We start from the raw sequence: 15234 nt of genomic DNA, 5'->3' as shown, positions 1-15234 counted from the left end.
TCTTGTTTTTACTCATATATATTTTAAAAATCAGAGATGTTTTTATTTTGATATCTACATTGTATATCACTATCAACTATCTTATTTTTACTCATATATATTTTAAAAATCTGAGATATGTTTTTATTTTGATATCTACATTGTATATCACTATCAATTATCTTATTTTTACTCATATATATTTTAAAATCTAAGATATGTTTTTATTTTGATATCTACATTGTATATCACTATCAATTATCTTGTTTTTATTCATATAAATTTTAAAAATTTGAGATGTGTCTTTATTTTGATATCTACATTGTATATCACTATCAATTCTACTGCTTTTACTCATATTTATTTTAAAAAATCTGAGAGATGTTTTCATTATGATATCTATATTGTATATCACTATCAATTCTACTGTTTTTACACATATTTATTTTAAAAATCTGAGAGATTTTGAGAGTATTTTGAGTGTATTGAGAGTATGAGACTTGAGAGTATTTTGATATCTACATTGTATATCACTACCAATTCTATTGTTTTTACTCATATTTATTTTAAAAATCTGCGACTTGTTTTTATTAAGATTTCCATATTGTATATCACCTTCAATTCTATTGTTTTTATTTATATTTGTTTAAAAATCCTATCCTATCCTAAATTGGATTCACGAATTTGGTAATCTTAATGTCTAAATTGTATAGCATCATCAATTATGTTATTTTCATTCATATATATTTTTTAAAAAACTATTACAAATTTGTTTATCTTGATGTCTAAATAATGAGACAAAGGCCATGAATGTGGAAAAAGGGTAGGAAAATTTAAAAGAAGTTATAAATACAATTGCAAACGATGTAATTGGTAAAAGAAAACCTGAAAAAGATAAAGAATATCTTATGGATTAAAATTGAGCGGAAAAAAACGAAACTTAAAATCTTAAAGGTCAGCTCAAAAGCAGGCAGGCTTCGCAAGTGCTATATGGAACAGTGCAGAGAAATGGTAAGGAATGTCGAAAAAGCAGCAATAGCAGATAAGAGAAGAGGTTTTCAATAAACTAGCAAAAAACGTGGAAGAGGCCAGGGATAGAGGTCTAATTCGAAATTTATACCACGTTTTCAAACAAGTAAGTGATTGCATGAGAAACACGAATTACCCAGTGAATGAAAAAAATGAAAAACATTCTTAGTTCTGATATGGACATAAAGGGAAAAATTAAAGAACATTTTCAAGGAGTTCTAAATGTCTGTTATGTAGAATCTTTTAATCAGCATAAATTACCTAAAAAGCATTAAATGCAAATCAGATGCTAAATATTTCCGTTAAAGGGATCTCATTGGACAAGCTCAAGGTTGCTCTGAGAACACAAAAAGTCAAACAAAGTAGGATAACATCGTAGCAGGTTTTACCGTGTGGAGGCTTTCTGATCTAGGAGGTAATGGCTGCACTCACGTTTCTGAGAACGGGAGTTCCAATCCAGCCGGCCGAAGACTCCCCGTGTAGTGAATAATGACTTTCGAACGATAAATCTGTTGGTTCACAAAGTCCTCCGTGTTCCCATAACAAATTATACCTCTGGGAGTACAGAATTGGAGATTTATCGCTTTCTGGTTCAGGTCAAAATTACGATCAATGGATGTATGAATGGGTCCACCCTATAAACGTGTGTAACGCATAGGTGTGACAGAAGTCGAATTCTTGGCAATAGATGGCGCCACTGGAAAGCAAGAGCAATCGCACCCTTTCAGAGTTAATGGCCGACCACAACAACAAGAGGAATTAAAAAACAAAAACGGTAATGAAAGAAGGCAATGATTTGAAATATAACAAAAAAGATATATCAAGAGAAATATTATCCGAGATTTTTCTTACATTTGTTTTAAAAATATCCCAAATTTAATAATCCATATTGTATGTCACCATCAATTGGGTTGTGTTTACTCATATTTGTTTAGAAAATATATATATTTAAAAATAGGGAAACTCTCTTCTGCATGCTTGAAAATACTTTTAACAAACTTTTTATTTTCATTTCTATTATGCTTTGGTAATACAAGAGGTAAAAAAAATTCTTAACACAAACGAATGTCTATTTTGACATTTTTCCGTATATTATTTATTTATTTATTTATTTCCGTTTTTAGTATTTTTTTGACTGTCAGCAAATAATTCAAATTTCATAAGGAATTTTTAAAAAAACTTTTCGAATTTGAACTTTACATCGTTACAAAGCTTTTATATATTTCTGACATTGATTTATTTAATAAGATATAAGTAAGAGAGATTTTAGAAAATATATATTTCGATCAAAATATGTTTCCATTGAAAAAATATCCAGGAAGATATCACACGTGTTTACGTGAACTTAAACTGAATGATGATGATTATTGACCTTGAATATAAATATATGTTTCAAAAGACATTCTTGTTCCCGAAATACGACCTGTGATGTTGACATACGACTGCCGTTTACGTGAATGTCAAAGTCAATCGCTTTCACTGCGTTTCTCATAAAATATTGAAAACATTAGATATGACTGTTTATCACGTGATCCACTCACAAGATTGACTTTTACTGACTTTTTGAAAGCTTATTTTCAAATGATATGTCCAATACACTGTTTAAATTGTCACTTGACAAATCTATCTATACTTTCGGCAGTCTTAACTTTTAAACATTTTTATACAACACTGTAAAAAAAGTATGGTCAAAACTACCAGAGTGTGGTAAAATTTACCGTGCTTCTGGCTCTATGGAAACACCAAAAAGCTCAGTAATTTTTACTGAAGCGCTTTGGTATTGATATTGATGAAATTAATAATAAAATCTGGTTTTATACCACTTAATAAAATTTAGTCATTTTGGTAATTTTATCATGACACTTTAGCATGGTATAAATACCATTTATTCTGTTAAATTTGCTTTTCAGTTTTGTATTTTTTTACTAAATGTGTGGTAATAAGAAATATAATTTAGAAAAGCGGAATAGCCAGTAAATCGTTACCATATGAACGGAAAAATAGCCAAATAAATAGTTTAAATTCCGTATGTTTTGGTTTTATTATCAGAATTATGGGGGGGGGGTTACCAGAAAATTTATTAACATATACTGGCTATTTTACTAAAACAATTTTCTTCGTATACGATATATATCGTTCTGCTATCTATAAAATAGTTCGTATAAATATTGTTTATAAACTTGTAAACAAGAGGAGATAATAAACAAATACACCTTCCTTAGGTAGAAAAGTAATAATTACTAATAATTAAATCAGAAAGATCATGAAAATTCTTTAAATTTGTATTACGAAAACAAAACTTCAAAAATGCACACTAATGAAAAGAAATGACAAAATCAGCTTAGCTTACTGATCGACATGTGTCAGTTCAGAAAATTTTTTAACCCTTCTTTCTATATCTGCTTCTTTATATTTGCTCAGTCCACATATAATTAATAGATTTGAGTAATAATTTGACAATAAATAATAAATCTTAAATAAATATCGATTCTCGAAACATGATGCAATATTCTGGCTATGATAAGATTCTAAATAAATATAATGGTAATGTTAAAGACCTTTTAGCCGATGAAAAAGTTATATAAAACAGATAATCCCAAGGAATAACTTTTAAAAACCTTCGGTAAATAATTTATTACATATTTACAAACTCTCTCGATTCAGATTGTATTTGTGTTACACAAGGCGTTCTAAAATAATTTTTAAAAATAATTTCAAAGAATTATAAATACTAAAAGTTGCAAATTAATAATTAAGTAGGGGGAGAAACACTATCGAAATCGGTCAAATTTTAAAGAAGGAAAGTATAGTTAAAAAACATTAAAACCAGTCCAATAGTCTAATAAAACTTGGAGGCATTTTTAATAATCGCTCTTCAACTTCTGACATCCTCCGACAATCAAACATGTTTTGATGATTTCAGTTCCACCTATCTACCTAACTCAGTAGATTTCGATAGCCATTTTGTTCTTTTTTTCCTTAAACATTATTTGGCAGCCCCCTTTCCTTTTTTAATTTTTGACAGTGATTTAAAAATATATATTAAAAGCGGTGACTACTAAACGCTTTGTACATAATTTAGGTGAAATGAAATATTGATAGACAAAAATTTTCCTCGAGCTAAGCATAAAATTTCATAGTTACTATTCTAGTACATAGCTCATAATCGCCGATATAACCTGCAAGTCTGCAATGCTCACAGACATAGTAATTGTGTCACGGCTAAGTGCGCAGTTATACCCATTGTATCTTTCTCATAAAAAATTGTCTTACATAATAATCCCCTTTTTTGTAATTTCCAATAATTATTAGATTCCCGTTGTCTGCTACTTGCCTATTTCTTATGCGACTAAAACGTTAATTTTTTTATGCCCGTTTTACGCCATTCATTTTTTATTGCATTAAGAAGAAAAAAATCTGAATTATCAAAGACATGAGTAATTGAAGTACTAGACATCTCGTTTGTGGCTCAAACTGGTGAAGTTTGAAGCGTGATTAAAGCTAGATCACATATTTCTACAGTGCTTTGGGCCTGCATCTACCCCAATACTGACGCAAGATTATCTCCGATGAAAGAAGGATCATAGGTAAAAATCTAATTCACAAGTGAATTAATTATGGAAGGGTTTCCTGTCCTTTACAGTCGGCATAAATGCAGTTTAGTTTCACTCGAAATGTCTTATATAAAAACTAGTTTCACAGATGTATTCTTGTTTTCTAGGTCGGGACAAAACTATACAAGTAAGAAAAAGTAAGAAGTCTTTTATGAAAAGTAGAGCTTATTTTAAGATTGAGGTATAAAGTATTATAGAATCTGGTATAAAATCTGAGATACGTCATACGCTTTTGGAAATTGTTAAGAAACACGCTGAAATAACTACCAATTTTTGTAAGTTGTCAACCTCACTAATCTGATAAACCAGTAAACAAATATATTTACAACACAATCTTTTGTAGTATTTTGCAAATTAACTTTATATGAAAGCTCTTAGTATATGAAATCCCCGTAATACAATGGTCACTAAAACAAAAAGAAATACAATAATAATAACTAAGAGCAAAGGAAACCACTTTATACTTAAAAGTGGCAAATACTTAATTTTAACTTCATTATAAATGATTCTATTTGCCACTTTCAAAACATTTGCTGTTTTGTTTCGATTTCTAGATGGTATTGCTACGCTACATCATCTTCTAAAATATCTCCAAAAAGTTTTAAAACTAAATGTCTCGTTACATGCAATATTTTCAAAAATAAATGCTTATATATTAAACAATTAAAACTTACTTGTCGACAAAATACATTATTCCCTCCAACAAAAAACGATTATATGCTTTTCCTTCCACTTTTTTTTTGTGAGTTGCAATGATTAATATTTACATTACAAAAATAATTGCCGCGAATAATCTCCTTTAGTTATAAAAAATAAAATTAAAAAGCACTATTTCTATGGTGACCAAATACTTCTTAATTGTTATGGTATACATCATCAGAAAGCACTTAAAAAAAGAACTAATTAAATCACTAAGAAGCCTCAAAATATCTGTAGCTAATCTGCTAACTTTTACGGGTTTTACGTAAGATCATTTTTAAAATGGTAAATCAAAACAAATAATTGTAAATATCGGATTTATAAGAAAATATAAACATTAACCCTTTGCATACCTGCCAACTTTCATTCTTTCCGAGAATGGATTTTCAGAGTGGTTGTAAAACAATAAACGAAAAACAATCTGACTCATAAATATATTTATATTTTGACCCCGCTGAAATTCGCTTGCGCGAGGATTATTATGCTTTTATATATTTATTGTAATTATTTATATGTAGTGGTGGTCAAACTCATTTATAATTATCATTATAATTCAAAAAGTAAATTGGAATAGCATGAGTATTGCTACCACTTTAAATATTAAAATAAAATCGTCTGGAAAATCCGGAAGAGTTGGCAGGTATGCCTTTGCTTACGGTACTTGGCGAAGCCTGTCATTCTGATACAGTTTTTGTATCATCTGTAAGCAAAAGATTAAATTAAAATTATTTTGAACATTCATACATATAAACAAATTAAACATATAGATGGATGCACGAATCTTTTAGTTCTGGCAACTTAAAAAAAAAATAATTACTGCCAACAATAGTTATTCATTGGTCACTTTACTACCACTTGAGAAAACTATTATCCTCACAAAAGATAAAAAGTTGACAAAAAATAAAAAAATGGTGGTTACAATTCCTTCTTCATAATTGATTTTTTTAAAAGAAATATAGACAAAATATCGAATCAAAACTTGTATAAAAAGTTTAAAACGAACAGGGTTGAACTTTAACCCTTTGCACTCCGATCTCGCCTCTGAGGCGCCATTAACAGTCATCACTCTAAAATTAAAAATTGTTATGCCTTGGTAATTAGTTACCACATTATTTTAAGAATTTCTGAAATTATATGAAAATACTGTATTACGTATTTTAAACGATTCAGTGTTTATAATAATTCAAACGGCATTTTAAAGTACTTCGAGTGCAAAGGGTTAAAATACACTTAAAAATTAAATTCATAAAAATTATATAAAATATCACAATATTTATGTTTATTAATTTTTTCGATTTTTCCTTTTGTTACTGATTGCTTTCCCGTAAGATCTTTATTGGAAAAACTTAGTTCCACGAATGTTAATTTATTATATAATTCCATTAAAATAAAATTTTAAAAAGTATTTGAAGCTTTTAATAGATTTTGCCAATTTAATTTTTACAAAAATGTGCATCATTTTCAGGATACTTCGCTTCCTTTTTAAATCGTAGCTCTCAAATCTTAAACCTTTTTCTTCAATAGTGAAGAAATTACTTTTTATAAGCATGTTTGTATTTTTATTAAAATTATTGACGTCAAAACTAATTCAAAATATAATAATTACGTTGCAAAAAATTCTGAAAAAGAAGTTTTGTGTGCTTGAAAATGAACAAAAAAACCGTATTGTGTGAAAATGTGTAATGTGTCAAAGATTTATTCTTAATTATCTTTCAAGCTACAAAATTATAATTTTTTTAAGAGCTTGAAAGTGTCCAATGACTGTTAACTTAATTAGTTTTAATTTCCATCGCACTTGTTGATGCCACAACTAATTCAAAATGGTATAAATAAATCGTAAAAAATTCTAGTAACAACTTTTTTGTGTGTGAGAAAAGTTAAAAAAAAGTGTATCGCTTGAAAGCATGTAATGTGTCAAAAATTTAACCTTGATTTGTTTTTAAAATACATTATTATAACTTTTTGATTTCTGGAAAGGGCCCGTTAACTGTTTTCCGTAACAGACATTCCAGAAGTTCGGTTATTATTATTCAAATAAATCAGAGCACTACTTACTATCATTCGCCCAAAGCGTCAAACAAAGAGCCGTAGCAATGATAGTCATAATAATTCGCCTGACGGCATATATCCTTCTGTTGGGGGCCATTGCCCCTTTTCAAGAAAACTAGTCCCCAAACACCAGATGTGGACTCTTCACTCTCTGTCCATATCTTCAGCGGTTCAATATCCTTTATTCTGAGCAGAATCAGGCAACCGGTCCGGACAGGAGCAGAAATAACTTCTCGTCCAGGTGGAAACAGTGCCTGAGCAGTCCGGGCCAGACGTGGGGGCGGGGGTAGAGGCCGGATACTGTATCCAGTCTTGTGATTGGTGAGTTAGGGGCTGCGCGTAACTACGATGTTGTTTGGAATGCATGGATCGAGATGTTGGGAAGAGCGGGAGGAACTTTTTTTTCTTTTCCCCTTACCTTTTTGTGGAATGTTTGTCTATGTCACGGTGGAAAAAGAGTTGTTAAGGCGCCGATCGCCTGCTTTACTGCAATGCTTTTCGGCGTTGAATTGGATTTCATGATTTGTTTAGCGATGATCATATGAGAAGGGGGAATATCGATGATAAAAGAGCTATTAAAATATACTTTAAGAAGATAATAAAGTAGAAGCAATGTACCGAATATTTTTCAAAGCTTAAAATCTATTCAATAATCTAGAAGTCTTATATGAAAAGTAGNATAGATAGATAGATAGATTCAATAATACTATAAGGTTAATCTATCAATATTTTTTTATATCGTTGTTGAACAGCGAACCAATTTTTGAGTTTATGACTACTAATGTTCAACACCATAGCCTTCGAATTTTGAACCCAATCCCGTGGACAAGTGTCAAGCCCCGAGGTCAAGGGTCCCGAGGATCAAGTATTGGGAGAAATTTGCCTTCGTGTAGGACTTTTTAATGGAACTAACCCGCATTAGCGTTACATGGAGAGGAAAACCACGAAAACCTCCAACGGTTAGATTGACGAAGATTCTACCAAGTCATCAGTCTATCACTGAAAATATTTTACTTCAGCATTGGGGTCGTCACGACCCGGGTTCGGAATTCTTATCGACTAGCTACCGTTTTGATTCGAAAGTGGTCAACTCATTAGGAGGCGAGCGTTCTATCCCCTGAGCCACTACGGCTCAATCTATTAATATTAGGAGAGAACAAATACGAATTATGTTATCATATCGAACAATTGTAAAAATGTGCTTTAAATAGGTAACAAAATTTTCAGGAACCTAGTGTCATTGATTTTCCTTATCAGTTTCCATAATATGTTGTCTGTCGTTGAATCTCAGCAAATATTTTTTTCAAATCTAGTAAGCTAAATAAATTTATAACAGTTTTTTATTTATTTGGATTAGATACACTGATTTGGAAATACCGATGGTATCAGATTAAACAACTGTAAAAATTTGCTTCAAAAAGGTTTAGTATATTAAAACAAACTGCCTAATATTTTGTCTAAATTGATTTTATGAAAGTAACCCGTATTCTTCGGCCACGAACACAATTGGAATGACTATCTAAAACTTCAATTTTATTGAATTTCTTGACCAGTTTTTTGTAATAAATTTGTAGTCATTGCACTTCTGCGAATATTTCTTAAAACTTTAAATTCCCATAATATATTTGATTCTGGAGTCTTAGTGAAAGAATGTATTTAAGTGGTGTTCTTAAAGCTTACGAAATTTTTAAATTATAAAAAAAATATTTCTTAATCAGTTGTATGAATAGAACTTAATTTTTTTAACCAGGTCAATTAATAAGACTAGAGCCATGCTGACTGAGAGGATAGAGCAATGAGGTAACCCAGGTTCAAATCCAAAGATAGTCAAAGTGAATTCTGCACCCAGCTCGCACCGATCACATTGCTGACATAAAATATCGCCAGTGATAGACGGATCATAGGCTAGAGTCCCCGTGCTGTCAGGCCCGGCAGGTTTTCGTTGTTTTCCTCTCCGTGTAATGCAAATGAGTGTTAGTTCCATCAAAAAGTCTTCCACGAACGCTAGTTTCTCCCAATGCTTTATTTAATAGTTCCCTTATTTTCTGGGTGAGCATCAAAATTACAAGGTTACGGAGTTTAACATTAGTAGTCATAAACTCAAAATCGGGTCAGCTGTTCACCGTCGGTTATGAAATGAAATTAATAAGACTATTTTAGACGCGATTGATTAGGGGATAGATGGTTCGATTTTCAATGAGGGGACCAAGGTTCCAATCCCAGCCGTGGCTAGTTGTTACACACTCTACTCCCGGCTCCCACCAATCTCAGGGCTGACGTAAAATGTCGTCAGTAATAGATGGATCATGGGTTAGAATTCATAACTGAATAAATAGCTGTTTAACTTAGATATAAATAACTACAAATAAGTGCAAATTGGATAAATTGCTTGGAAATGAGCCGTGTTTGGAAGATTTTACCTCTAGCGCAAGAAAGGATACCGGTGTTTCATGCAGTATTACCTAATCACAAACTATTAAAATGCTAGATGCAACATTTTTCACTTATTTTGACCTAAATTAATACAAAATAATGAAAAAAGTACAAAAAATACGGCAAAAACATCTTCGGGTTGGCCAGGTACCCAGATCCTCTAACAAGAAGAAGAAAAATCCCAGAAGAAAAAGCCATTAATAAAATTTATTCATTTCTTTCACATTTGGGGAGAAATAAAATGCCATGGATTTCCTTAACTTTCTCGCCGATTCCAGTCTACCGCCCGCAAAAACACTGCATTTTGTAGGATTATTGGAAAAAATGGTCGAACATATCACGCTTGCAAATTTTTTTGCATTTTCAGGAAGATTTTATTTTTATATTTAATGTGGTAACAAAATCTCTACAATCATATATGATTCTAAAATTAACAAATTTAATTTAAACAATAACTGCTATTATATTTAATTTACAAATACTTAGAGCAGGACTGCTATTAATCTTGTTGTGGCGTTGGAATTCTCTAACTCTGAATTGAATTTGTGCTTTCAATGTCAATTCAATTCGCACCACTACCACAAGGAAAATACTTCCTTGAAAAACGTAAAAGTTGTCAAGTATGACATTTATACTTACACTCATCTGATATTTATTAATGCAAGCCAACCATCCCTAGATGTACATTTGCCCGACAATTTGTTTTCCCGACCTGTACATTTGCCCGATAACTTATTTTCCCGACTTATACGTTTCCCCGACAGGGCTGGCATGTAAGAGAAATGAATTTACTATTCTTTGTTGGCAATGATAAATGATAAATGGCCCGATAAATGATAAGGAAATGCAAACGATATTTAATGGCTGTTCATGTAGTGTAGAAGTGAAAAGAAAGTGCAAGCGATATTTAAAGACTGTTTATGTGGTGTATAAGTGACAAGAAAGCGCAAGCGATATTTAAGGACTTTTTAAATTGCATATAACTGGCAAGAAATTGCAAGCGATATTTACTGATTGTTTATGTAGAAGCGGCAAGAAAGTGTAAACGATATTTAATGATAATGTAAGCGATATGATTATGTAGCGAGTGATTATGTTGTAAACCTTTCCCTTTGCTCAATAAAGGACATGGGATCTCTTAGAATTATAGTTAATTCTGATTAGCATTAAAAAGTTAGCAAATGCACTATCGAACAAATGAGTTATCGAGTAGCTAACTTGTCTGGCAAACGTGACGCTAACGAGTAAACGGACGATGGGGCTGTCGAGAATATGAACCAAACTCATTACCCTTTTCTCGAAAAATCGCAAAAATGACATTATTTCACTACTAAATTTTTTTTCCAGAAACTAATAGTCCTGAATTTTTCGCAAGTAATTTTTATTAACTAAATAAATCAATTTTTTTCGAACTATATATATTTTGTAATATACTATAGATGCTGGATTATTTACTCTAGAATAAGTATAGAGAAGAGTAATTTTTATTAACTAAGTAAATCAAGTAATCAAATCGCAAATAATTTTTATTAAGTAAGTAAATAAATTTTTTTTCGAACTATATATATTTTGTAATATACTGTAGATGCTGGATTATTTAGTCTAGAACAAGTATAGAGAAGAGTTATGATAACTTTATAATCTTTGAGAAGAATCAAAATCTTTAAGCAGGTGTGAGAAATCTGAATCCAAAACAGATGATTGTGGATGGGTTGATTACTGTCCCAGTGGCCTAAACAGAAGACACACATTTCTATGAATAATTGTTGACGTACAAATAAACTTTCATATTTTGTTTCATAATCACGTGTTTTATCAATTATACTCTTCGTTTCTTCTTATCAGAAAAATAAGATATAAAGATGTTATAACAGCTCTTACATGATGGATTTTTTTTTCTTAGAAATGTTCTAACAGTTACATCATTAAAAAAAATATTCTAAGCATAAAATAAGCCTTATTTTCATCCAATTCAATCTGCGTTATAATTATTTAGTAGTTTATAATTAATTTATAATTACTGTGTTAAATAAATTATAGGCAAAAATACAAAACAAATATTTTATAACACAATACAATAACACAGGGAAACATTTTTTTTTTGTTGCATAATAAATTTTTTTAAACGAGTCTTAGATATTTTCACATCGCTGCTTCCAAATCTGTGATCAGTTTCTCTCTACATGCTGTCGTTTTTATAAAACTTAATAATATAGTCCAATCCAGGATTTATTTTTAAGTTCACTTGAGTGATTTCTAAGTGTCTCTACTTCTCTGATTCGTAGGGTGTGGTAGGAAGAAGACGATAACACATTTCAGTTAATGATGTTTTAAGTTTTTTGTTTTAAGTGTTGTTTTTAAAAGATCACACAATTGTATATGCGTGTATATAAACTTATACGTTCCTTATAAACTATTTATATACTTTATATACACTCAGACAAAGAATAAACTTAACTAAAAATACCATTTTTTAAAAAATCTGTAGCTTTTGGAAGAAAACTAAATTCAGAAATCCTCATTCCCTAATTAGACAAGATCAAGCACTTGTATTAATGCCACAACAAATTCGTTCCCCAATGTAATCTAATTATCCCTAGAACAAGTACAAGAATTAATAACCAAATAGCGTCTAGGTTAATGAATATTTGTTGCACTTTTGTTAATTTGCACAGTTAGTTCATATAAGTGGGAGGAGATGTGTTGCATTTCTGCCACGGGAATGTAATTAAGGCAGCAAACATAAATAGCAAATTTACATGGAAAAATAAATAATTTTTTAAGATGTATGATTAACCGTCCAAAATATACTAAAATCTAACTTATTTTTCGTAACATAAATTATTGGGTAGTGAAATATTACATTTAATTTAAAATAATCTGCTACTATTTAAAATATTTTATGTGAACATCCATGCTTCTTTTCTTTTTAAAAACTAGTACTATTTTTCAAAATGTTTCTTAGAACCAGATTGTTATAGCCATTACTTTTTAAAATTTTGGTCAAAATATATAGTTATTTATCCAAGAAATAAACTAATAGCAAACTAATGTTTCGCCATATGGATTACTCCTTATTAAAAATAATAATTAATTAAAAGTAACATTTTCATTTTTATACATACTTTTTTGTTGCTTCAATTCATCAATACTTCGTTTTTTTATGAAATATACTATTTTTTTAAAATGCTCTGTAAGCCACTTCATCACTGTTATTTTTTATTTTTCAAACTATTGATGTATAAATATTTGTTAGACTATATTGATGAAGATATTTGTTAGCCTATTTTATATTATTTATTTAGTAGCTGTGTAAGAATACTTTTATTACATTTAGTTCAAATTATTTTTATTCGTTTAAGATATAAAAAAGGTACATACAATAAGGCTATGCTACATTACAAGAACAATGATTTAAACTTTCAAATTGAATCTTTTTTTGGAATGGAAATGGAAAAACGACAAAGGAGAGAAATGTAATATTAGTTTTTTTTATCTGCTTAGAAAATCAAAAAAATTCTTCATCGCCAAATTTTAAAATTAGTTATAAATTTCTGGCATTCCTGATTGGAAATGCTACTAAGAACATTTCCGAGCAGTAACATAAGTTTTCGTTAATTTTCCTGTCAGAGTGCACCGTTATTAATAAAAAAAATATAGCAAAAGTTCGATATAACATAACAAGTACGACATATTACGAGAAATCCGCTGTTACGACAAATTTCCAAGTCATCACCGAAATGCTACCAAAACTCTGTACTTATGACGAGTTAAAAATTAATAGCCTTCAGAGATGCCAACTGCTCCAGAAGTGCTATATTAATTTATAAAACGGTAAACAACTACAACTTGCAAATATTAGACTGAGTTTGTTTACTTTTTACATGGTGTAACATGACCTAATGAATGCAAAGTAGCGAATTCTATAATCCTTCGAATTATTTAGAAATAGTGGCGGATGAAAACCTAATAAATTGAATTTATTAAACCGAGAATCACACATTAATGAACTACCACTCAAAAATATTTTTTTGTTGTCCGGAGCAAGTTGGCATCTCTACTAGCCTTCCGTTTTACGACAAATACTTTAAAGAAAAAACATATTTCAGCTGTTTAGTTTGCAATATTATACGAAAAAGTGTAAAATTGAAATTTTTTTATTTATATCTGGTATTAATTGAAAAGAATGTGTTTTTTGTTAAATTCATATATAGCATATCCTTTATTTCGTATCAGTATACTATTGAAATCGAATTGCAATGATGTCAAAAGAAATTGCACATTATAACACGACGAGTTCTTTTTTTTACTCGTGGCTCAGGGAATAAAGCCGTCTCCTCCCAATGAGATGATACCGGGTAGGAATCCCAGCGATGGCGGGTCGATACGAATTCCGCACCTGGCTCGTACCGACCACAGTGCTTACGTAAAATATCCTCAGTGGTAGATGGATTATGGGCCAGAATCCCCTTGCCATCAAGCTAACAACGGGCGAAATCTCTCCATGTAATGCAAATGTGGGCTAGTTCCGTTAAAAAAAAATCCAATATCTTCCGATACATGATCCAGGAGTTCCCTTGTCTTCTGAATTGGTTAAAAATTACAAGGCTACGGAGTTGAACAAAGGCAGTCGTAAACTCAAAATTGGGTCGGTTACTCAATAACACATAAAATAAAAAATTTTAAAGTAAAAAAATTGTAAAATAAAAAAATATATAAAATAAAAAAGTTATAAAAAAAAATTTAAATTATTAAATTCAATCTGTTATAGCGGATTATCGTTGCAACTAACTTTTACTGTATTTTATTGTTTTCGCTTAGTTATCCGCACCGCTTTCCGACAAACTTTAAAATTAGTTTTTAAACTTAGAGAGAGAATAAAATTCTAGTTTACTACGCAGAATGCAGCATATTGCATGTTTCTGGTCTCCCTCATTTTCCTTCAATTATTTTTTTTTAATCGCCTGACATTTTAAAAACATTAAGAAAGCTTTTGCTTCCTTTAAAATAGCGATTTCAATACTTCCAGGTCAGGAAACTTTTTTTAATTTTCACCATATTTACCTATGGCGTAAATATCGAGTTCATAACTAATATATTTTCCCCGTTGCACTAAATAAAAATGCCAAACGTGGTGTTAACATTTCATTTAGCTCAAAGACTTAACTAAAACTTTTTTGGTTGAAGTTCTATGTGTTGTTTCATCCAAGACTGAGAATGAATTAGGTAGATTATTCATGTGAAGTATAAATGTGCGCTTAACCACCGTGCTTAAATCGGACAATATACTAGGTATATTGTCCGATAAGGAGAGTAGAATTTGCAAAAGGAATGAGGGGGCTGAGATCATTAGTTGAATTCCGAAAATTCCGCACTTCACTGAATAGCACTGAAGAAATTCTAAGATTCGTATAATTATTCTAACAAGCTT

The 15234-nt window shown here is 30.5% G+C and overlaps 1 protein-coding gene across 1 annotated transcript in view; it reads right to left on the bottom strand.

Annotated features, from left to right (window-relative positions):
• Window positions 1–7603, bottom strand: part of LOC107436813 (sodium/potassium/calcium exchanger 3) — a gene marked incomplete in the record, with an annotated part of 191248 nt that extends 183645 nt beyond the window's left edge. The window contains 1 exon segment of the mRNA XM_071185125.1: window positions 7377–7603. Within this exon segment, the coding sequence (XP_071041226.1) occupies window positions 7377–7467 (91 nt within the window).
• Window positions 7604–15234: the final 7631 nt, after the last annotated feature.

This window comes from Parasteatoda tepidariorum, chromosome 9, assembly GCF_043381705.1.
Source record: "Parasteatoda tepidariorum isolate YZ-2023 chromosome 9, CAS_Ptep_4.0, whole genome shotgun sequence".
Lineage (NCBI taxonomy): Eukaryota > Metazoa > Arthropoda > Arachnida > Araneae > Theridiidae > Parasteatoda > Parasteatoda tepidariorum.
The sequence above is the reverse complement of the archived record's forward strand: the minus strand, read 5'-3'. Positions and strand labels throughout refer to the sequence as shown.